The sequence below is a fragment of the Triturus cristatus genome, chromosome 7, assembly GCF_964204655.1.
Source record: "Triturus cristatus chromosome 7, aTriCri1.1, whole genome shotgun sequence".
Taxonomy (NCBI): Eukaryota; Metazoa; Chordata; class Amphibia; order Caudata; family Salamandridae; genus Triturus; species Triturus cristatus.
In genome coordinates this window covers 714,138,053-714,162,651 of record NC_140590.1, presented here as the reverse complement: position 1 = coordinate 714,162,651, position 24,599 = coordinate 714,138,053, and the positions used below count along the sequence as shown (strand labels likewise).

Sequence of the window (24,599 nt, the reverse complement as noted above, 5' to 3'; positions counted from 1 at the left end):
AGAATCAAAGTGATAGCTTCTAACACAGTCATCATAAAAAAAAATGATGGCAGCAAACCTTTGAACCCCACACAGCACCAAAATACTTCCCAAATATACAAAGCAATAAAACACACACCACCAACCCATGCACAACAAACTAAGCTGCTTACTAGACCACCCACTAAGCCCTGTGAGGCCTCTTTCAAAGTAGAAAACTAAATTGCAATTACCAAAATACAAGAGGAAGCTTTGACTGGTATGTCTTCTGATGGCCTGGAATTCAAAGTCCAAAATGAAGGTACCTGCCATTTCAATTAGCTTTTCAGTGGTATCCAACCCCTGGTTTCAGTGTTACCAGGCAACACTTATCACAGGGAATGTACAAATCTAAGTGAATCAAGTCTAAGAGAGGAGTCAAACATCAGCCAAAAAGTGGTGAGTCTTTATCCTTATGTGCAATTTAGGTGGATATTACTGCACATGCTCTTTATACATACATACTGTAACTTAGTCACATGCCAGATATGCGTCCTATTGTACAACCAGATTTGAAGAAAAACTCAAATTATTAAAAACATGTTTTGTCCACACTTTAAGAAAAGGATTTTCAGTGGAAGAAACAAGGGAGACTTGAGGTGCAAAGTCAGTGGAAAAATTAAAACTGAAACAATTAAGTTACAAGGAGAGACATAAACATAAAAGGGAGGAATGGAACCATACAGGTAAAATGAAGCAGTGGGAAGATAAGACCACACCATGACTTTCAAAAAAATTCAAAAGCAGTGTTGGTCAAGAGAAGAATGGAGAGGTGCACAAGGAAGGTAGGTATTGGATACTTGACTCACTGTTCAGCCTCCTCCTCAGACACTTCTGTCCTCTTGGGATGTCCTCCGACTCCTCCAGTGACACTGCCACTGGTGCTACTGGCATTGTTTCGACTCACATTGCTGTGGCTGGAGAAGTTTTTCTGAGACCTTTTCAAGCTACTGCTCTCATTTTCTTCGTGTGTGGTTGCCTTGATGATATTGCTGTGCAAAAAAGAAAATATTTCTATCCATCTACGTGCACGTGCCATTTGACATTTTTTATGGTCAGTTACAGACAGCAGCGGTTAGTTACAGACAATTACGTGCATTTCTTGATCACCTTACACATAGGGAATTCCTGGAAACATTGCATACATGGACCTAAAGACCTATCTATTTGTTGTACTGATTTCCTAGTGTTGTTGGTCAACCCTTCCTCAAAGAAACCTGGGGCGTGGCGGGTAGAGTGGGCCAGAACACAGGTATTTGGTGTGAAGAGCTGGTTATTTCCCAGAGTTCAGCCTTTAATCAACACATTGGCTCATGTAGTTGATCCACTTTGAGATAATATTGACCATTTATACAGCATACACTGCAGACAGAATTGCCCTGACATTTGAATAAAGTGCATCATTTCTCAAAGGTCCTAACTTCCACCAATTATATGGAAAGGCTGGGTCCCTGTCAGGTTTGGGATTTCTGACCTTCAAGTTGCACACAGCTCATACCAATCCGTGTTTTTACCAGGGCTATATTACTAGATATTTTATTGGATGCAAACATTTGGCAACTTTGTACATTTGTGAAACACCTGACCAGCACACTTTCAGGCAAGTACACAACAAAAAGCCTTTGACATTATTCAAGGGTGTCATTTTCTGGGTCTGGAAATTCAACATAGTCTAAGGCTATACCTCACACATCTGTGTTAGGTCACAACTAGATGGAGAACGACTAAGATGCCCATCCTTTTGGTACATACTTTAGAGATGTGGCTTTTTGGTTGGAGCTTTTCGGTGTCAGGGCTTTTTCACTTGTGGAGTAGTTGTTGTGCAGCATGGTGGTGACGCAGTTCCCCACTGCACCCTTGTTGCTCCTGAAGAAAGAAGGATGCACAAAGTTAGATAAGATGAATTCGGAGCGCTGCTTCTCATCAGGCTATAGGTAACTCAGCCCGCAAAAAACTCTTAGACCATCTGACTGCCACATGCTGCAACATCCTGCTCAACTGACCAAAACTGTGGACATTACTATAATCCAACTGTTTGTAAGCCTTTTCAGTCTTTATGTAATAACTACTTTATTTTGACATTTGGTAACCCTATACATTTGAAAAATGACACGTTAGCATTATTTATATAAATGGTGTCCATTTAATATACATTACAATAATGAAAGCCTGAGTTGGTCCTGCAGGGATCTGATCTTCTGGTCTGCAAGAGTCTCACCTAATGTGCTACAGTGCCTTAATGACTTTTCTGTATGACTTTGTACACGTTATGGTTGAAGTAGCATTTCTTATTATGGCTCCATACAGTGCTCTTGCAACCATCACATAGTGTGGTTCATTTTACATAAAGCAGCAAAGTAAATACAACTTATTTCCTACCCACAAGACAATGATAGGTCGAATAATGCATGCAATAATAAGTGGGCTGCAAAAATAATCAAAGATTTTCAATACTGTACAGAGAGCAAAATTAGCAGGACAAGATATTTCAGGTTATAAGCCCAGAAGTGGCTCAATTGGTTCAGGGGTACCTTCTTCTGAATAATACATCAGATAGACCAATACGTCTGCCTGCTCTTCCTGTCTCAACCTCGTCTCTTTTATGTAAATGATTTCCCTACCTCTATAGCAGCCCCTTCAACAGTCTGATGCTTAAGGTCACTCTCTCATTGCTTTCATGCCTGAATATGGTTATAGCACAGCATTCTGAAGGAAGAAAAGGAATCTCAAGAATCATTCTACGCTGTGCACCTATATCTGCCCAGTGTCCTAAAAGACCACAGAATATAGTTTTAAAGAATAACCTGGTGCCCTATCGCAGGATATAGATTCAGAGTTGACTTGCCCAGTGTCCTAAAATAGGTCTGGATACAGATTAAAAATACTTCTACTTGATGCCCTAAAAGATAGCAGAATAAACATTCCAGGTCTATTTAAGTTATGTAGTAAAACACAACCGGACACAGATATAAATAACCTCTTAAAACTCACAAGGCTACTGATTAAAAGTTAGATAATCAGTATCCTACTGAGTCAGGTTCACCTAATTATTTCCTAAAGCAACTTAGGATACAGATTCAAGACAAATGTAAACTGTGTAAAAAAATTCACACGATACAGGTTCAACGTATGTCTCACCACAACACTACAGGATATGGGTACTGGACCAATAACCCATACGGCAACAAGACAAGATACAGACCAAGAAAGCATCCATGACCAGTATCATTTTAATAGGAATGAGATGGTGAATAAGCTTCACTGCCTTTCACTGTCAATATGGAGATAGTGAGCTGTGCTGTTCCGAAGTGTCAACGAAGGGCAGAAAGCCGGACTACAAACCTTCTGTATTCCTCCGTACTTGCTGGAGATAAGCACAGTGCTACATTTTTCCATACAGAGCGCAACAGTTAACTTTCAAAAGAAACATTTTTATTTATTAATAAGTAAGGGGAATAAAGAAACTACAAAAAAAAACTCTGGAGAATTACACAGCAAGACACTAAAGAGAAGTGTTACCAAAGAACCAACTGCTTGCCAGTTCATTCTTCATAATTTGCCTGTATGAAAATTGAGGCGGGTCATGGTTTCTTAGGATCTGGGAAAATCCACCTCTCTTCCGGACAGAGTACCCTCAACATGAAGAGAGACAAGCCTGAGAATAAGCTACCCCAGGGAAAAGGAGGAGTATGGTAGAGAGTGGTAGAGAGGCAGAGAGAGAGAAAGAGAGAGAGGCAGAGAGGGAGAGAAGGGGAGAAGGAGAGAGGCAGAGGAGTGGGGGGGGGGGGGGGAAGAGGGAGACTTGGTCCAACCATCAATACAGCTCCAAACATAAAAGGATGTTCACAAGGACTCACTAGATATTCAGGTTTCTATATCACAGAATACAACACCGTAGAATCAAATTAGTAATTAGCATTAACCTAACCATGGCCCAAAATTTAGAATGGCGCTTACCAGGATCGGGTGAAGGAAGCCCACCAGCTACCAGGAAACAGCCATGGAACCATAAGGGGAGAGAGCTTCAAGCACGCAAATCTACGGTTTATGAATCATCAGTATGAACACCAAGGAGAGGGAGGAACAACAAGTTGTGAGTAGTCCAGGAATCTAGGAAATCAGAGATGGGGAGGGGGAGCCTAGAACCCAGCCTAAGTGGGAACTGCAAAGGGAATCAGGGAAAGGGAAAATAGAACAAACGTGTTAGAGCGCTAAATGGGTGCAAACTTAAGACAAGAACAGCGGGAGCTCAACAACTTCTTTTTAGGTCGAGCATCAGCGCACAAGCGCCGTCTGCAAAACCTGAGGTAATCACTCATACTGTGCGTAATCTCGCCTGCTGCTTGCCATTGGTTTACTCAAGCGTCGCTCTTCTTCCCTGCCTCCTAACTCCCTTGAGCAGCTGATAGTTCACTTCCGTTTAATGCTGAGGAGCACCGGTGAAGTACAGTTTTAATTTTTCATCTTTGTTTGGGAGAACTTTTTATTTTTACTTCTGGCCATTGCTGCTTGTGTTTCCCTCTCCTTGTCCATCAGCATGGTATCAACTTCAGGATGCCGCGCTTGTTTGGATGGCATTCCTATTTTTCTACTGGTACGTAAACAACCTTTGTCTTTTTATTTTATCAGCACGGAGTCTGTGGACGCCGCCTCTGACCTTACAGGAGTTACATAAATTAACTGCATGCTTAAAATATTAATGTTAATTCACATATGGCGGTATACAGGTCTTTTAATTGCAGTAAAGAGTTGATGTTAACATATTTGTGTGCTAGAAGTTTTAAGAGACGGCTTTGACTGCAACAAGATCGTCTAGTACTCCAAGATGGCCGACAGCGGTGTGTTCACGGAAACAGATAAGGGCTGGCATGGCATGAGCATGCAGGCTTGTCCTAAGTTTAGGTTTATTGTTTTGGATGCTGTTCCAAGCTATGGCATCTGTACGGTGTGAGCAGGAGCCTCTTCCCTGCAGCAGGTGTTGCAGCAAGTAGTGCCATTATCGGCGCAAGTGCCAACGTAAGGTAAGAGATATGCATCTCACAGAGCTACACAAGTGTGTTTCTGCATTCTTCATCCACTACATGTTACTGTCCTCAAATTTGCATTCGGTCTGGTCTGTGCTGCAACCATGCATAGTTGGCCAGTGCCGCACAAAAGCACTATGCACGTATTGGAACAGTCTTGTGCATTTCTGACGATCATTTAAATGTACCTGCTTTATAGTGCACCTGTCTGTTATCTATCACGAATACACAATTTTGCTCTGACGCCAGTTCTTAGTCAAGCTCTGCAGTAAAGATCATGTGGTGGATCAACCCTGCTGTGTCGCTGAGTTGTTTTTTTTTTTTTAGCTGATAGACACATTGGCGACGGACGCAGCACCGGGGCATCTAGCTTTGGATATGAAGTTTTTGGTGGAATGTGTGAGGTGTACTTTGTGTGCTGCGTACCTAAAAATGCATGAGCAGATATTATTGTAGCAGTGACAGAATGTCAGAGCGCAGAGAGGGAGTAATTACAGTGACGAGCTTCACTGTAAGATTCAGGCTCTGAGCTACGGGAATTCTCGATCTCGCATGGTTGCTATGCCTATTAGTTAGGAACATCAGTAATATGATAGTTTTTAGGTATCGCCTACGCAGCGTACATGCGCTGCATAGGAGGACCTTTAGCCGTAGTTCAGCTGTTTTTCGAAGCATATACTCGTGCTTGTGGCGGCATACACCTTGCGGGAATGCGCAGCGGTGCGCCACAAGCACGAGTATGTGCTTCGAAAAACAGCAGACTGCGTCTGCGCGCACGCAGCACACCCAGGCGCTCGCTCTCTCTCTTTTTGATTCTTCTCTTCCTTTTTCATACCTGGATTTCTCCACTCTTTTTTCTACTCTCGGGTGCTCGCTCTCTTTCTCTTTTTTTTGATTCTTCTCTTTCTTTTTCACACGTGGTTTTCTCCACTCTTTTTTCTCGTGCTCTTTTCTTTCATAATTTCTATTTACATCTCTGTAGAGCAGAGAAATTGGCGTAATATCAATGTTGCAATCCAATGATTATCAAAATGGATTGTTTTGCTGTGTCTGACTTACTTTGCACGTTCCAGAGGCTGGATCTGACTTGTATTTTTATTTTAAGAACTGTCTAGGACGTTTAGAAAACACACGTACGTGTTTTTATTGTGCACAGATGCTCCTATACATACACGAATACAATAAATATTTGCTTGCCAGTATTGTATTTTCCCAAGTACTTTTATTATAACATTTATTTCACTGGTTATATATGTGGGCACAGCGAGTCAAAGCAGCAATTGTGTGCCTTCATGACTAGTCGTTTGACTTGAGTGTTGCAGTTTCATGTGGCTTACGTCTGGGTCTTATGTCCTGTTGGGATTGCATTTCTGGCACAGTAAATATATGCATACTGTTAAACGATTTTGCCAAACTTTACGTTTTGTTTCTGAATTTGAATTCATATTATGCCTGAGCCAAGTATAGTCTGCCTTGCTGTAAATGTTTTCTCGTTTTACTTCCACCGCTCCAGTTCCGAAAAGGGTCATATTTAAAGCCCGCAGTGATAAGCATAAATGTAATGTTTCTAGTTCGACGTTACCCATTGAATAGCACTTTAAGCGGAATGCCTTCCTGGGTGGTCTAATAATCTTGAAGAGACATGTCTTAAAATCGAAGATGTACTACTTCAAGGAGCCTGGATTATAGAACCATCTTTTCGAGATGGCTGTGCAATTTTTGTCGGTGCTGTTACAATGTTATGGGCATTAGCGGTTAATATGTCTCATTATGATAGCACTTTAGTTCTCCTCTCTCTTTCGGTAATGTCAAATGTGCCGACATTTAACTGACAATGAATTCAGCTTCTGTACAGGTGTGATAAACACTTAATTGCCATATTAATGAACTCATCAGTGGCGCCAGGTTTTTTGACCCCATGGACCGTGAAAAACGTGGGGTGCAATTTAGCTGATCCAGTACATTCAGATTTTATTTGGTATGACACCTCGCACCCTCTCTGGACCACTCGTAATTATGTCCCAAGAATTGCTCCAGAATGAAAGTATTACTGTAGAGATTTCAGAGAGAACTCATTTACGTGGCTTGTTTTGGGTCTGTAACGCGTAACACATGAGTGGCATGTGCCTTTCTAAATGTGGAACAGGTCATTCTTAGTGTACCTGGAGGGCCCATCTTATCGCACACATACAGTGCCAATGTGTTCATACTTTGTCTCAGCACGAGATGGCCCCGCAGTGTAGAGGGGTCCCTTTAAGAAAGGAGTTTTGGGATTACAGAATCAGGGAATGACAAAGGACGCAGCTCAAGAAGCACATTTTATCCTACCCATGAGAGGCAGATGCAAAAGCAACTGATCTCAGTGTAGTAATAAATGTGCTTAGAAATATATGTGTAGTAATATATGTTTGTAGTAATATATATGTGTTGTAACATATGTGTGTAGTGTATATGTGTCCTATGCATGTGTAGAATATGCACGGGCCCACGGACTGTTTCGTCCTTATTCGATGCTTCACTTTTGGCAGAAATACAGCATCCGTTGCTTATGTCAGTGTGTAACAATGTCTTCTCTAAGGTCATATCCATAGGGCCTCAGTGGTCCATCACAAGTGAAGCTCAATAGACAAGCATTGGCATAGCTAATAGGTCTCGCCTTTGGGACCTTATAAGTGTTACGCCATGCAACAGTTGATGTTGTTGCACCAAGGAAATTGTGCTGCATAACTAAATACTTATAAGGTCCCAAAGGCGAGACCTATTGGCTATGCCAATGCTTGTTCTAGGTTATCTGTGATGGGTTATTTGAGTTCTGAACTGTATGCACAAAAGTGTTAAAATTTAAATTCTGTATTTGTTTAAATAAGTCACGCAAAAGTAGATGTACAGTCTCATGATCTGTGTAATGTTCATGTTTTTTTTTCTTTTTTTCTATGGAATATGTTTTCTGGTGTTTAATTTTTATGCTGCAATGTTTTCGTGATAATATATTTTGCTGACAGGGTGGTTAGGTGTAGGAATTATCTGACACTTTGGGAAGAAAGAATCTTTTGTATATGACAAAAAATTGAAAGACAAAATTCAATGCAAAAATAAGTTTCATCACTATTATTAAGTACAGTGCTCATTAGTACTATGTGTGTTGAGTGATAATCGGTTTCGGCATTTTTTAGGGTGATAATTTATGGTGGCCCAGCCATACTTGTATAAGGGGCCCATCCCCTCTGGTGTGTTCAGTATTCAGGATATAGGCATGAAGCTGTGCAAAAAATGTGCATTTATTTTTCGATTTCTTTACTTTTGAAGCAATCGCAGCACCCACACTTTAGCTTAAGATGTTTAAAGCTAAAGCACAGGTGCCGCCATTGTAACAAAAGTAAATAGAAAAAAAGCGTGCAGCCGCCATTTTTATTTCTTCACTTTTGAAGCAATCGCAACACCTGCGCTTTATCTTAAGATGTTTGAAGCTAAAGCGTGAGTGCCACGATTGATTTGTAATGCAATAGCTCTTGCGTTACTAAATGTTTGAGCTATTAATATTGGCTTGGAAAGCGGATATGGACCTTTGCATGGCCAGAGCAAAAACAGTATATGTTGCACGTGGATACCCCCAAAAAAGGAGAGCTGTATGGTGCAAATGGAATGCTTATCAGGGAAATAATTGTGTCCCACCTGCTCTCCCTTCCCATGATGAACCAACTTCACTGTAAATACTGTAACTGCCTTGTCTCATGGAAAAGTGCTCTGTAACACACTGTTGTCAGCTCTTAGTGATCGTATAACTCTCATATGTAATGCACAATGTCGAACTCATTAATGGTTAATAAAAACAATTATATTAAATATAAAGTTTGAGCTATTGGCGCTGCATTATTATTAGCAACGCCAATAGCTCAAACTTTCCCTAATGCGAGACCTATTGCATTGCAAATGCTTGTTTAAAGTGGGCACTGTCTGAAATAGCCTAAAAGGGAAACTAGTTCCTGACCCCCAACTGCTCAGAGCATCGCAGCCCCAGCAGGGAAGGATCATCCCAGTCTCCACTTCCCCACCTTCCTGAGCTTCTAAGCCCGTGTGTGTGTTCGTGCAGCGGATATAGTTTGTTAGACAGGGCAACGATGTCTCCTAGTGTCTTTTCCTGACGTTTTTCAGGTCTGGCCCCTGGAGAACCCCAGGTCTGAGGCTGAATCCTAACAGCTCCTGAATATCTGTCCACATCTTCTATCCAAGGCTCTACAAGAAACAGACTTCCTAATAAACAAGCATGCAATGAAATGTCCATCACCTGCAACTTTCTACTCACTTTGAAAAGTTTGTGGCATGTCTCTAATCCTTGCATAACTTAGTTATTAGGGGACAAGAACCTCTACGGACAACAGGCATTTGCCCTGTACCACCCCATTTTAGCAAGGAATGGGGATTGTTTCACCTTCAGTTTAGACCCATGCTTCATCTGCACAAAGAAGAGTAATTTGACAACATACTGCTGGGGTCTTCCCAGCTCATCAGATTGCCCAGAACACTGGCACTAACTGGTAATAAGGTTTCATAGTCCAAGTACTCTGACCAGGGCTGAAAAGACTCTATAGATGTCCTCATATTCATGCTTTTCCCTTCAGCAACTGCTGTAAGGAAACAGTTACTTATCCAGATGGCAAAACAGAACCCAAAAACAATCTGAAAATGGCATCTGTCATTGTGACTTCTGGCTTGTAACCATGCCTATGATCAACACCCAAAACTTTTTTTTTTTAAATGTAAACATGATACCTTTTCAAACACAAGCACTAGGAATAATGCACAACAGCAGGAGATTTAATTCAGTGACAGCAACTCCAGGGGAAAAGAGAGGAAATGCCCCGTGTGACACCCTCCAGGGGAGGCGAAGGCACAGACAATACTGGTGGCTGTCTTTGCACGACAGCTAACACATACTGGTGAGTTTAGTGGTACAGCTGTTACTCTGCTTCCTGTTTCCTCCCCATGCAGCTCCGGCCAGTATATACCAGTGGAGTGGGTGCCACACATGATGGAAGGCGTGAAACTTGCTCCCTCACTCTGCAAGTGGGTGAATAGAGTAGAGACAATATGCTTGTGGGGTCTCGGGGTACTACTCAAGACCACACAACAACATGCTAGCAGCACTGTTAGCTGCCAGAGAGGACATTACTGTGTAGATAATGACCCTTGGTCCTCTTTAGTTCTGACTTGCCTATCGCTTGGATTCCTAACCATGTGACCACTAGTACTACAATCATGCACCCGCTACCAGTGCCCGAGTCCGTACTGATAATCTGTCACTACAATTGAGCATCCAACAACTCAAGCAGTAAGTCACCCGACACACAGACCACCAGCATCCCATATCTTGATAGAATACAGGTCCAAAGCATAACTGAGCAGTATCCTGCAAGCAAGGAACATGCAGGAGGTGCCGGCTCAGCTGCGAGGTGGAGAGCAGTCCTGAGAAATACCACCCCAGCCTCAGCAAAGTCCTCTCTTATCGCTCCATAGTTAGAGGAACATCTTCATGCCAAGATGCATGCTAGCTATCGGTATTCTGAATAGCTCCCTGACCGCTGCTACAGGTTACATAAAACAAGCTACGCTGCAACAGGGCACTCTGTCTATACTTGGAGGGAGGGAAAGACTGTCCGAGGATACCTTGTAGTCACAAACAATATTGTTGTTTCCTTGAGGAGTATTAATGCCTATTTACTTCCATTTCTCTTTCTTCCTGTTTGTAAAAAACAGCCTTACTAATACTGTATGCTAAAACATAAAAAAAACAAGCGAACTGTAATCTAAAGATGAAAAGATGCATTCTTCGTCAAAGTATGCACACACAGCAAGCCAAACAAGAGGAGATTTCCCAGTGAACGTACTCATTTAACTTCAGTTTGAGCCTTGAGTCTGAGATGGAAACTCTAAATAAGGCGGAAGAGGTAGGCAGGAATTAGGAACATAGTTCATACCTATCGGGATTTACACATTTAAGAATAATCTCCCGAAGGGAAGCACCCCACGATCAAGTAAAGTAATGCTTTCACATTAGCCAATCACATATTAATCAACATGTTCTCAACTGTCCATAAAGTTGAGGTGTAATTATCCATCCATCCATATGAAACGTCCTAAAAGGAGACTTAAATGCTGTTGAATAAAAAACTTTAGTCTTCATTCGTTCATCTAACAAGCATTGGAAATGCAATAGGTCTCGCATTTGTTTATGTTAGAGCTATTGGCATTGTAAATAACAATGTTATGTTTTGGTTTTTCAAACATAAATAAAAGGCATTGTCATTTACAATGCCAATAGCTTAAACTCTCGCAAATGCGAGACCTATTGCATTGTAAATGCTTGATTTTTTTTTACTTTCTATCATACTGCACAGCAGTCGCGCTGCTGCACAAGATGACTGAAAACATTAACATAGTCAAGAGCTGTGTCGCAGGTGAGACCTATTGCTATAGGAATGTACGGTAAGTATCCAAACAGCCAACGAGACTCGGCCAGTTTTTCAGAGGTATGCACCACCCTGTGCCTTAAATCAACCCCTCCACCTTTGTGTGCACGTGCTTACAAGGGGCATGGTCATGCATGCAGCGTGTTCCCCAGCTGTGTGCAGTAAGTCTCGGATGACACCATAACACAGAACACTATCACACACACCCCACCCCACAACAAGGCAGGAGCCGAAACAGGATACAATTGGGTGATTCTTTGTCTGATCTCCCAGTTTTCCAACCATTCCTTCCATCCCACTCAAGACTTCACCTACCCAAAATACAGACATGAGGGACGTGAAGCTGCCACCTCAAAAGCCAACGGCAGGCAAAAACTGTTTGAAAACTATCCAAGGGTATTTTGACCTCCCTGGAGAACTTGATTTTCCTCTCAGTCACATCTAGTGAAGTTTTGTTTGTGAAGTTGACCTCTAAAAAGCAAAGTCTACACGGTGCAGAGGCCTTGGGTGTCCTTTTGTTGGCAGCGAACAGAGGCAAGGGCACTGCATTACTAGCACATACTTACTCGCTGGTATAGTGTCCTTTATTGTATGGTGTCTCCTTACTGCAGTAAAGTGCAGGAGAGTGTTTACTTCTTGAGTGCTCGTACGGTGTGGCAATCATTTCCACCTTCACTTTTAGGAGTACATCTAATCATCCGCCAAAAGGTTTAAGGGGTTCCTCCACGCACAGGGCCTTTCCTGGCCACGGGTTGGCACAACACTATGCATAGAGTTAACATAGGGGAAAAAACGTGTTCACCCACAAGTCAGTGCTAATGCTGGTAGAAAATATTCAAGCAAGATAACTACCACATGGAAAGAGAATGGCAAAAATACAAGGGGCCTAGAACTAAATTAAATTAGGCAGGAAAGGAGAAAGGCAGGCTTAAACCAAGAAATGAAATAAATTAAGATTGGGAAAAGAAATTCGATGGGGCAGTGACGTTTGTGAGGAGAAAAATCTATAAGGCGTCAGCACAGAAAATTAATCGAGAGCAGAAAAGAGGAAGGAGAGGTGAAAAAGCAGATAAATAATTAGGAAAAGTGTTGTCAAAAGAATCGCAAAGGACAGTAGGTACAGGAGAAAGTAAGCCGTGTGAGGGGGATTGAGCAAGTAAGAGCGATGGGGGTGGTCTAGGCTATGATTAAATATCCCGGTAACAGCAGCCGTACAGTCAGCCCCTCCAATCATGGGCAGAAATATATTCCACTCAGGCGGAGGCTCCCGGAATGTGGCGAATGGACTCTACTGGATGTGGATTCCGTCCTGGAGTGGTGATACCCAGTTGTTTCTATTCCCGGCATCTATACACCGCCTAGATTATATGATCTTGGACAAATACCTTCGTTTCCCTCTGCCTTTGTGCCCTCATCTGCCCAAGACAGGAACTTTTAGAAGCAGGTTGGACTTCGATATCCTCCTTCGCCAATTTTCCACGGCACAGGCATGTTTTACTCATCGGAGGAATACCACACCTCAAAATAATAAGGGACCATGGCGAGGAAGACGCGGATCACACAAATGTATTTGTTTGTAAAAAGAAAAAACACAGAGCGGGAAACAGAGTGTCCAGGTTGCATGGATTCATGGGAGGACCCATTGTTCATTCCCTGCCTTGGGCTTTAAACGAAAGTATAAAGGCAGGTGCTTAGTTTAGTAGCCGAATTGCAGGCTTGGATACAAACAGGTCCAAATTTTGAATCCCAAACACTTAACTTTTCCACATTGTGTGATTCTAGGTACGTCACATTTTCTCCCTATTCAATGGTTCCAATATTTTACAAAAAGTCGTAATGCTAAAACCAAATAAGAAATTGTGCTATTTAAGAAATGTAATTAATTCTATAAACTTGTTTACTGAATCGTTCAGTAGCCTGAGCTGCACAACGCGTTGTACAATAAATTAAATTTATTATTGTGTATCTTTTAGACATGGTATCGGGACAGGACTCCATACGCGTATCTATGGTATATATGTCAATCACAAGATTGAATGTATGAATGAATTAATACATGCCATAGTTTGCAGAGCACAGTGTGTAGCCGATGGAAGTGCGGGGCGTGGAAAGCCAGAGGAGACGAGCTCCCATAGCGCTTGTCCCTATCGTCTTGACTTTTCAGATTCCCGGTTTCGTGCATTTCCCCGCGCGTGTCAGTGCACTGCCAGTGTGTGGACTTGTTCAGCACCGTGAGGTTGAGAGCTTCTGGGTCAGATCTCTTTATGGAGTTATCATGCCGTTTACTTTCTGGTTCCATCTACCGAGCTAAAGAATGATGATGGATTAACCTCAGATCAGTTGACTGGGGGTGAGTGCTTGCAATGTTCAACACTCCGTCCTTCATCCCCTTTGGTTTTGCTTTGTTCGCCCCAAGTTGGCAGGGTATGCCCAGACGTGGGTCCCTTGCTCACTTTGCCACTGGATTCAAGCTAGCCTGGCTGATGACGGCTGATTAGCCAGAAACCGATCCCAGGATGCTTGTTTCCGGTCCAAGGAAGACATGGCTTGGCAGTTCGGGCTGGACTGTTCCCAAGAGGCACAGAGTCAGACTGATTTGCATATGGCCATGTCTGAACTGGGGTGGCGGAGTGAGCTAAAGAATGATGATGGATTAAACCCAGATCAGTTGACTGGGGGTGAGTGCTTGCAATGTTCAACACTCCCACCATCATCCCTTTTGGTTTTGCTCCATCTACCGAAGGGACTGGCGCCATGCTTAATTTCGAATCCTGCTCACTATCGAGTTCTTAAAATACCATGTTTGATGGAAGAGTAGCTAATCCGTAAGGAAGGCTCACCGGAGTGGATGCCTGCTTGTGCCCCGGGGGGTTGGGGGGGCAGACCATAGCCTACGTGATAGTACAGGAGCACACTAGTCGGTCCTTCCTTGTTCCCCCGGGGCACTGTAAACTTGCCATTGTCCCGCCTCAGTAAAGAACAAGTGGTGAGGGCACACACTCTCCCGGGGACACTGTACATCTCCCCCCCCCTAACGCGCAGCCGTGATTCGAGGCGCACTCTCACACACCCATCACCCACGTTCCCAGATAGGGCCTTACCTCACTTTAGAGCAGAGACGCCTACCCAGCCAGGAAGCTAGCGCTGTATACAAAAACAAGCGCTCGCCATAGCGCTGTTTATATTTGCATTGCGCTTTCACTGAAAGCGAAAGCACGATGCAAAAATAAACACACGACGCCTTGTCTCCTTTTGGGAGGCCCATCAGGACTGGATCTTAGATGCTTGTTTACATAACACGCCTCTGAGATAAGAAATTGCTTCACGACAGCCGTGAAGCAGGAGACCCGGTCCGGATGGGCCGTCCCAAAAGGACAAAGGGCGGTAACACAGAAGCCTCACTTTCAATGGGAAGCCTCCGTTTACCATAAATGGTGACGCTACCCAATGAAAATGAGCGGCGGGGCTTCAAGCCCCCTTCTGAAATATACTCACCCACAATATGTCTCACAGACGCGAGCAACGCATGCGTGCTGCAACGCAGGTCTGCGAGACCTAAAAATAGACAGTGCCAGCTGACTTGAGTTGATCGTGCAGAGCATCTCCTGTGAGAGATGATTCTTATGTGTGAATTAGGGGGTCGTGGGGCAGTCCGACCCCGAGGTTAAAACACCAAGTAGAGTAAAATGCCTTGATTTTTATTTGTGGGAGGGAGTATAACCATTTCTAACAAATTCGTAAGGATATTAATGTTTACACATTTAAGCCTCTCGTACGATGTACCCAAATAGAGGACCGCCTGTCAATCCCAGAGGCATTAATAAGATCAATCTCACTCACGTGAATGTCACCCAGACTCCTCCTTCCTCAAAGCCACTACGAATTAAATGTGTACTTCTAAACTGCAGATCAGCCAGTAGACACGCCACTGACATCTTTGATCTAATACAACATTTGGACCTAGATGTTATCATCCTTACTGAAACTTGGTTAAATCCCGCTTCCACTCCGATTCTCGACATCCTAGTACCTCCCACTCATGATATTATTAGGTTAGATAGAGTTGGGAAACTGGGTGGGGGCTTAGCCTGTATTCATAGAAACTCACTTTCGATCTCTCCCGTTGAGTCCCATGCGCCCTCCTCCTGTGAATATCTCTGTCTCAACATATCAAGTAAGAACCTTCCAGTCTGCAAACTCCACACTTTCTACCACCCCCCGGGAGACAATCTCCCCTTCATTGAGGAATTATTTGAAATAATTTCTAGCAATTTAGACTCAGCCGTGCCCCAAATCTTCCTCGGTGACTTTAATCTTCACTGGGCAAACTCCATAGACCCGGCAGTGTCAAGCCTTAAAGCCTTTCTGAATGACAAGGATCTGACCCAGCACTGTGACCAACCAACCCATAACAAGGGGAAAATTCTTGACCTCATTATTACGAAGGGGCAAACCGTCTCTTTGGACTCCATTACCCCATGTGACTGGTCTGACCACCACTGCATCCTCTTTTTTATTAACAAGGAAGTACAGGTGTGGAGGGCCCAACCATCAAAATCAAAGATATGGAAAAGGGACCTCAGACTAGTAAATCCTGTTGAGCTAGCAGCCCTCTGTACATCGACCCTTGACGCTCATGCGGACTTGACGGAGGTGCAATTACTCACTGACTCCTATAATGCGACCATCTCCAACATCATGAATGACATGGCGCCACTCAAACTCAAAAATGCCTCCTCCAAAATATCCAAACCTTGGTTTAATGAAAACCTAAACATGGAACGTCGCAATCTTAGGGCATCTGAAAGCGCCTGGAGATCGAATCCCTCCACGCACCAACTTAAACTCCTAAGAGATATCAGGAGCGTTTACCATAAACAAATTAGGAACGCCAAGTCTAACTATTTCAGACTCCAATTAGATCAAGCTTCAAACCGCCCCAAGAAACTCTTCGAATTGGTCAAACAACAATCAATTGTAGGTCCTAACCTATCGGAACATGGAAGTAGTCCACCCTCATGCGAGGATCTCGCCTCCTTCTTCATTGAGAAATCTAAACGCATATCATCCGACCTCGCTGCTAAGAATACTGGTCTCCTTTCCTCCAGGGCAGCCTCGTCTCCTGTCCTCTTTGAAAAGCTCAACTATACCCCCCTGATCCCTAAGAACAACGCGGCCTGGGACACCTTTACCCCGCTCAGTGAACAAGATATCAAAAAGATTCTCCTGAATAATCAACCCTTCCAATCACTTCAGTGACCCGTTACCCCCATCCATTTTCAAGGAAATCAAGAACGCACTCATTCCCACCTGGACAAGGATTGTAAACGCGTCTCTGTCACAAGGCACAATCCCCGAGTGCTTAAAAGCCGCCTATGTATCCCCCATACTAAAAAAACCTAACGCAGATAGATCAGACCTCAACAATTTCCGACCCATCTCCAACATACCCACACTTGCGAAACTCCTTGAAAAATGCGTTCAATTCCAACTCTGTGCTCACATTGAGAACTACCAGCTCTTGGACCAACATCAATCTGGCTTCCGGAAGGGGCATAGCACTGAATCGGCACTCATACTTGTGATTGATGACATTCTAAAAATTCTCGATCAAAATGAATCCTGCCTCCTGATCCTCCTCGACCTCTCCTCTGCCTTCGACACGGTCAACCATGACAACCTCTTATCCATCCTGCAAAACAGGATGGGTTTTGGCAATCAGGTGCTACAGTGGTTCTCGTCCTTCCTCCATCACAGATCGCAAAGAGTCAAGGCAAACCACTCTCTCTACAAGCCCTCGCCAGTTCTCATGGGGGTCCCCCAAGGATCCGCCTTATCCCCTATCCTCTTCAACCTTTTCTTGGAACCATTAGCTAACGCACTGAGCTCCATGGATATTCATTTCCACATGTATGCCGATGACACACAACTCTACTTGAAAATCTCATCCCCTGAAAACCTAATATCACTTAACTCCATCCTAACGTTCACTCAAAACTGGCTAACCGAGAACCATCTCCTGCTCAACACATCAAAAACGAATTCTTGTTCGTCTCCCCTCCGAGTTACACCCCCCAACCTTGACCTCTGGATGAGTCACCTCACTGCGTTCAACGGCACTCCGCTCATCGTAAACTCTGCCAAATCTCTAGGAGTCACCTTAGACAAGAACCTGAATATGAAAAAGCATATCAGCAACACATGTAAAGGGGCAAACCACTTGATAAGGACACTAAGAAACATCAAACCTTTCCTTCCACTTAAAGAGTTCAAACAGGTGGTCCAAGCGCTTGTCCTACCGAGGCTAGATTACGGCAGTGCTACCCTTTGTGGCCTGCCCAAATACACTCTGGCCCCGCTTAGGGCCTCACTGAATGCTGCTGCGAGATTGGTTACAGGCACCAAACGCAATGAGCGCATTTCGCCAGTCCTTAAATCTCTAAATTGGCTCCCCTATGAATCAAGAATACAGCTAAAAATTGCCACGATGACACACAAAGCTATCCACTTCAAGACGCCCAGGTATCTGGCGCAAAAACTTGAACTATCTTGTGGTGTAAGAGACTCTAGAAGCTCTACTACCTTTCTTTTGAAACCACCTATCCTTAACAAAAAAAGAACCTCTAACAGAGCCTTCTCTGGCGCGGCTCCTAGGATATGGAACTCTCTTCCTCCAGAAATACGCAGAATCACCAGAACAACAGTGTTCAAGCTGGAAGTCAAAAGATTCCTGTTGAATAAACTCTTTCAGTAATTGGGCAAACCCCGGGGCCCTCTGAACAGTATTCTTTCTTCCTTGGCGTTACACTGTACTGTGCTTATCATATCATCCATGTGATTTTGCGTGCACTTTATGTTCCTCCTGTGTATGTTAGTTGTGATTGTTACTTTATTTGCCTTCCAGTATATATATATATGTTGTGGATAAAACACATTATATTTTTGGGGAATCCCTACAATGAAATAAGGTGAAAACGCCTGTGAGAACATAAAGTGTCAGTCCCTCTACTTATGGCATCAGAGGCGGAAAGAGAAAAATATAATGAACAAGAACAACAACCAAGAAAGAAGTTTCAAGCACAGGAGGTGATGCTTTTCCAGTGCCTGGTCCTCTCACCTGTTGTTGGCAGTGAAGTTCGGAGCCAGGGGCAATGTGTGTTCTCTCTTCCTTAAGCCGGCTGGAGAATCAACACTGCTGCCACTGCGAGCACTGGCCGGGATAGGGAAGACTCTGGGTTGCTCATCCTGTGAATATCACAATGTTGTTAATTTAGCATTTCTGTAAGGCAAATTCTGCCATTTTTATAGCACGCACACTATAGAACAGGCCATTCTGATGAGCACTGACACCTGAATTATGGGAGGAGCGGCAAGCAAGTGTGCAAAAAAAAAAATACTAAAAGGGAATTACTAGTCTTACCAATGAGTAGCAAGGCCAGTAAGCACTGTCACCTCTATCTTTATTCTGTTCCTCTTGCTCCCTCCTGCAGTTTCTCCTCTGCTCATCATCAGTGCTTTGACAGAGCTTTATGCTCCAAGAGATTTTGAAGCAGTCCTACGCCAGTAGCCATTGACTGTTGTATAAGAAATCAGCTTGTTTAGGGCTAATAACTTTGTGCCCAGCTAGACACATCACTCCCAACACCATCAAACTGATATTGTTGAACATTGTGCATAAGGAAGGCACAGGTAAGTCAACAGTGTACTGCCTTTCTCTGACCACCCAGGCCTATGTTGCTGGTCTCTTCCTAATCCGCTCACATGAGTGTAGCCTGCATCACAGTACTCACTATCAAAGTGTTTCTCTACACTTTCCATCACACTAATGGTGTTTTTCACCTATTCCAGTCTTCACTGCTCCTTGTCACAAAGTCCATCCCTTTCCCATCTTCCTCACGATGTCCCTGATCACCTCAGCCATGCTCCTAGTTATGATGTTCCTCTCTCTCCTCTCCTTGCTGTGCTTCAACTAATGATGCAGCAATACCAGGGGATGCGTAGTTTCATATTCAGGGGAAAAGAAAGGATTGTCTAACAGGCCAGATCCAAATAACTCTCACAATTAAGACCGATGTGAAATACTGGACAGACCACTTGGAAATCTCCCTCACAGTTAGGAGCTAGAGAATAGAGATATAGCTAAGGAAATTCATTTTATGGTGCGAGTTTAAGACACCATTTTCCAAATTTTGCCAAGCAGGGGCCGCCTTGCCTCACTGCGTCTGGCCAATAAGGCTTCCTCTACAGACTGGGTAGTTTGCCCACCTCCCGCATAACTGGACAGCAAGGGCTTCCAGAGTGTAACTGATCAGTTGCATCTTCACCCCACAACTAGCCAGCAAGGACCCATCCCCATGACAGGCTCTACTGTGACAGGGCAACAAAGTTCCCTCCTTTCACCTAGCGAGCTGGGCCATTTAAGGGCTGCCTAAGCCTGGCCGGCAAGAGTCTTCCTATAGGTGTCCCTTTTCAAATGGAAGATGAGAGCCTTCGGCCAGGTGGATTCTAAGAGGGATACAACATCGCCAGGATAGTGAGGTGCTTCTGAAACTTGGACAGAGAAGAGTTGTGATTCTGCCCCTTGCATTGCTCAGGGAGAAAGTAGAGAACGGCTCGGTGTGGTCACACTTGGTTTGCCTTGACAGAACATCTCTATGCTAAATGGGACACAGCTATGATAACTGCGTGTAGATCAGTACTAGGAAAGGCATTAAATGTGTCTGCTAATCTACACACCCTTTTTTGCATGTACCCAGGAGAACTCCTGCACACACATTGCTCTTACCAGGATATTCCATGTCGTCTTTCTCTCTGGGGAGACCTTGCTCAGGCTGGCCAACTTTCTTCTCCCATTTGAGCTGCTGCCGAAGAGGGCGAGAAAGTCCTCAGGTGGCTCAGTGCTACATGCAAAAGATAAATGTCAAATATTGTTGCAGAACAACTCCTAGTGCTACCAACAAGGGACAAACACACAACAAACACAGGTTTCCACAAGAAATTGCCACCATATTCTTTAAAGATGCTACTTTTCAATGAAAGGGCCGATTAAAAGTTGTTTGAGATGTTATCTCTGAACAAGATGCTGAGTATTGGCTAAACTGCCAGCAGAATGGAAAAAGCAGAGTTTCAACTTCATCAATCACCTCAAGTGATCATGGATGGATTACGGTCGCCCTGTTTGGAAGGAAATGTGGAGACCATCTTAGGGTTCACTATTAAAAATAATTTAAAACCTGACTTGTACATTTATATTTCTTACGGAACCTAGATTGTTCAATTAACTGTTAATCTATAACAAACTGCAGCGCTCTCCAGACTAAATAGAAGCCTACCTGCTCTTCAGTCTAGGTAGCAGTATACCTCATTCCCAAATAATCTTTCCTGTTCCCTCTATTCTACTCCCTTTCTCCCCTCTCTTATCTACCATTCCCTTTCTCACCATATTGTGTCTTTACTCTCCTTCCTCCTCAATCCTATTTAACTACACGTTCCTTACTGTTTCTTGATCTTTCCTTGCTTCTTGTTCTCTGTGGTTCTACTATACTTCTCACCTTACACAATCCAAATTCAACCTCATTTATGACTTTCCCTCTTGGTGGAGCTCCTCTGTTTTGAGTTGGTCTTTCACCAATGCTCTGGTTCGAAATACATCGATTTTATATCCTTCTGCGTACTTTGTATTGTGAAGTCTTACTTCACTCAGTTTCACTTACAACGGGCTGACACTCCTGGGTCGAGTATGCTTCATGGTTTCTTATAAATAAATATTGAAATTAAATACCTGCTCTCGAGGGTGGGGGTGCTAGGTGGCGCACGAGTGGAATGGCCGCACTTGAGTGAGGCTCCCGCAGACTGGCTGCAAAATCCGATATTTATCCTACTCTACTCGGTGCTTCTAACCCGAGGAAACACGAGATGTGGTCCTGCTGGTCTGGGGGACCTAGCGGTGACCAGCGGTGGTAGCCGTGGGCTGATCGGCACCAGATAGCGGCTGTTGAAATCGCCGACCGAAGGCAGCGGTGATTATCCTGGAACCAGGGAGCGGCAGCGCTGATTGCGAGAGCGGCGGGCTTTGCACGAGGCGGACAGGCCGCGGAGCAACGGTCGCTGGGAGCGCACTGCGCTGAACGTCCTTCCCTCTGCAGGAATCGCCCACTACTGAATGTTGATGAGTGCATACCCGCACATATGGCGAACGAAGTGGGAAGCAGAGTCTGGCCGGAACAACGGAGGAGCGATCTATACTGATTCTGCCTGGCGGTGCTGTAAAGGAGGTGAGAGGGATTCCGGAGGAGGGCAGACGTCGGAAGGAGTGGTGCTGTCTGGCCCGAGCGACAGGAGCGGCATCGAGCTCACGCTGGGATGATTGCAAGCATCGCGGTGGTGGTGGGCTACGCCGACTCTGAGCACTCTCTTTGCGTGCAGCGGAGTTACAGAAGAGCGCCGACAGATAATAGTAGACGTGTGCTGGGAGGTGTGCAGCGGAGAAGAATATACCACGCACCCGCAACCTGGGCAGTGAGGGAGTCGTGGGCTGCATGACTGGTGCCTGAACTTGCTATCTCCGGCAGGATCTTTTGAGTCCTCGCCGTCAGGGAGTGTGGATCTGAGGGGGGAGGCCGTCTCACCAATTGTTTTGGTTCGCAGTGGACAGCTGAGTGAGAACTGATCTCTTTAGCCGAGCATGAGATAGATGCATGACCTGGTGCGCTGTAATACACGTATAGCTGCCATATCGCATACATGAGGAAGAGAGTGCAGTGCACGTTCCTTCTTACAATTTGGAGGACATAGCCTGCCCCTCAGCCACTGATGTTACCGGATGATGGATATAGATGCATCTAACATGAGGCATAGCGGCAAAGCCGAGTGATCGCTGCTACGCTATAGAAGAACGTGAGAGGGCCTCGGCGACCGGGGGCAGGGGCCCGGCGGCTAGACCTGCCAGATCGTGGAGAGCCCGCAATGAACCACCGACGCCGCTGGGACTTGAGGGGAGGTGAATTGTGCACCCTACGCTGCTCTCTAGAGTAGCGCAACTAAATATCTTTAACTCAACGTGGTAGGTCTGCAGGTTGGGGAGGATCCAAACTCCTGTCATCCTCATAAGTGGTCTAAAGATGGGGAAGACGGATGCCTGTCTACAGAGACTGACCTTTGACGCCCAGAAACCGGCCAGACAGCCGCAGATCGAGGCGGGCTCGGAGGTAGAGCCCTCACAACTGAAGCAGGTGACAGCTCCGGGGGAGGACTTGAAGACTATATTATCAGAAATGCGGCAGGGCTTTGCGGTCATGGCAGGTAAAATGGGCACGATGACCACCCGCATGGATGTGATAGCCCGGAAGCTCGAAGGCCACGAGACGAGACTGAAAGAAGCGGAGCAGCGTATTTCCACTGTCGAAGACACTGCTGATCACGTGCAAAAAACAACAGAACAGCTGGATAAGTTGCTCAAAGTTATAGCTGCTAAGAACGAGGACATTGAGGTGCGTAGTCGGAGAAACAACATACGCGTTCTGGGAATACCGGAGAGCACAAACACAGGCAAATTGGAGGATTATGTTGAAAAGCTTCTGACCGCTGTGGAGGGAAAGGACTCTCTCTCCTCGCAATTTATAGTGGAGCGGGCTAACCGAACCCATGGGCCTCGACCGCCTCCTGGCAGCACCCCCAGGCCAATTATCGCTCGCCTGTTAAACTACAGGGACAGAGATGTTGCATTGCGTGTGGCTAGGTAGAAGAAGCAATTGTCGTATGAGGGAGTAACTTTCACCATGTACCCAGATTTTACACTACATGTGCAGGAGGAACGTCATCGCTTTTTGGCGGTGAAACAGAAATTGAGGCAGGCTGGGATTGATTATGCTCTGTTATACCCCGCTCGTCTCCGTGTGACCCATCAGGGAACGCAAAAATTCTTCAATAATCCCCACCAGATGGAAGAATATCTGAAACAGCTTCGTATGCAGAACAGAGTGTCGACACAGCTGGAAGGGCCGGCGAGATCATCATCACCAAAAATGGACTGACTGCTGCCGCAGAAGGATTTGGAAGGGGAAGATGGCTAGCATCATAGCACCTGGATCAGGCACTGCTTGGAACGTTGTACGGGGGTTGGGACTAACACCGTTGTAGCCAATAGGTGCGGCCTTATCAAGGTAACGTACAGAGAGAGGAGTAGAATATACTGTTGCAGCCAGCCACCCTCGACATCTATCCAGGGACTAACGGAGAGTGCCGCTGGACCTGGCCACACTAGAGGTCTTTGTGAGCCACCCAGATGCATAGCCTCAATGGGGAGTACCCTATTCCTGTTTTTTGTTGTTTTCTGCTTCTCCATATGTCCTTCCCAAGTTTAGAATGGGAAGAAGTTGATATGATACCTAAAATGGAGAAGGTGTTGGGGTGGGGGGCGGGGGGATCTCTAATTCTGGCATGTTTGGGATGCTTCAGTGGGCGGGGGAGGTACAGGGTGGGGAGTTTCAAGGGTATGGTAAGACACAAGCACAGACTGACTCTTATATGCAGGGCGTTCTGAGTCTGTACATAATGGCATACGTAGGTTTACAGAATGCAGGGCAATTTGAGTTGAACAGCAATGACGGCGCAGAAGGATAGGACCACGCTCAGGGTGCTGTCCTGGAATGTCAGAGGCCTTGGAGATCCGAGGAAACAGAGGCAAATCCTGGCATACCTGGATAGGCAGCAGATACAAGTGGCTTTATTGCAGGAGACTCACCAGGAGCCGAGGGCTATAAATCATTTTGCATGCAAATGGGCAGGATGTCGCTTATTTTCCTCCTATTCCTCAAATGCCCGTGGGACAGCAATCCTCTTCAAAAAGCAGATTCGATTTGAGCAGGCAGGGGTGATTGCAGATACGCAGGGCAGATCTGTTATTGTATGGGGGCAGCTGGGCAAAGACTCCGTAACGATAGCAAATTGTTATGGTCCTAACACGTATAACCCGGAATTCTTCACTGACTTGTGGAGTAAAATACGAACTGTTGGTTCCACTCACATAATATGGGGGGGGATTTTAATGTCGCCTTGCAACCACACCAGGACAGATCTAATGTAGCTGTGC

The 24,599-nt window shown here is 44.8% G+C and overlaps 1 protein-coding gene across 1 annotated transcript in view; it reads right to left on the bottom strand.

Annotated features, from left to right (window-relative positions):
* The window catches only part of CEP131 (centrosomal protein 131), a 467,091-nt gene that overhangs the window by 377,920 nt on the left and 64,572 nt on the right, over window positions 1-24,599 (bottom strand). Inside the window, exons 5-8 of the mRNA XM_085617399.1 lie at window positions 20,295-20,409; window positions 18,627-18,754; window positions 1,771-1,884; window positions 828-1,010 (exon numbers count right to left, since the gene is read on the bottom strand). Coding sequence (XP_085473525.1) covers window positions 828-1,010; window positions 1,771-1,884; window positions 18,627-18,754; window positions 20,295-20,409 — 540 coding nt within the window. The remainder of the gene's footprint in view (window positions 1-827; window positions 1,011-1,770; window positions 1,885-18,626; window positions 18,755-20,294; window positions 20,410-24,599) is intronic.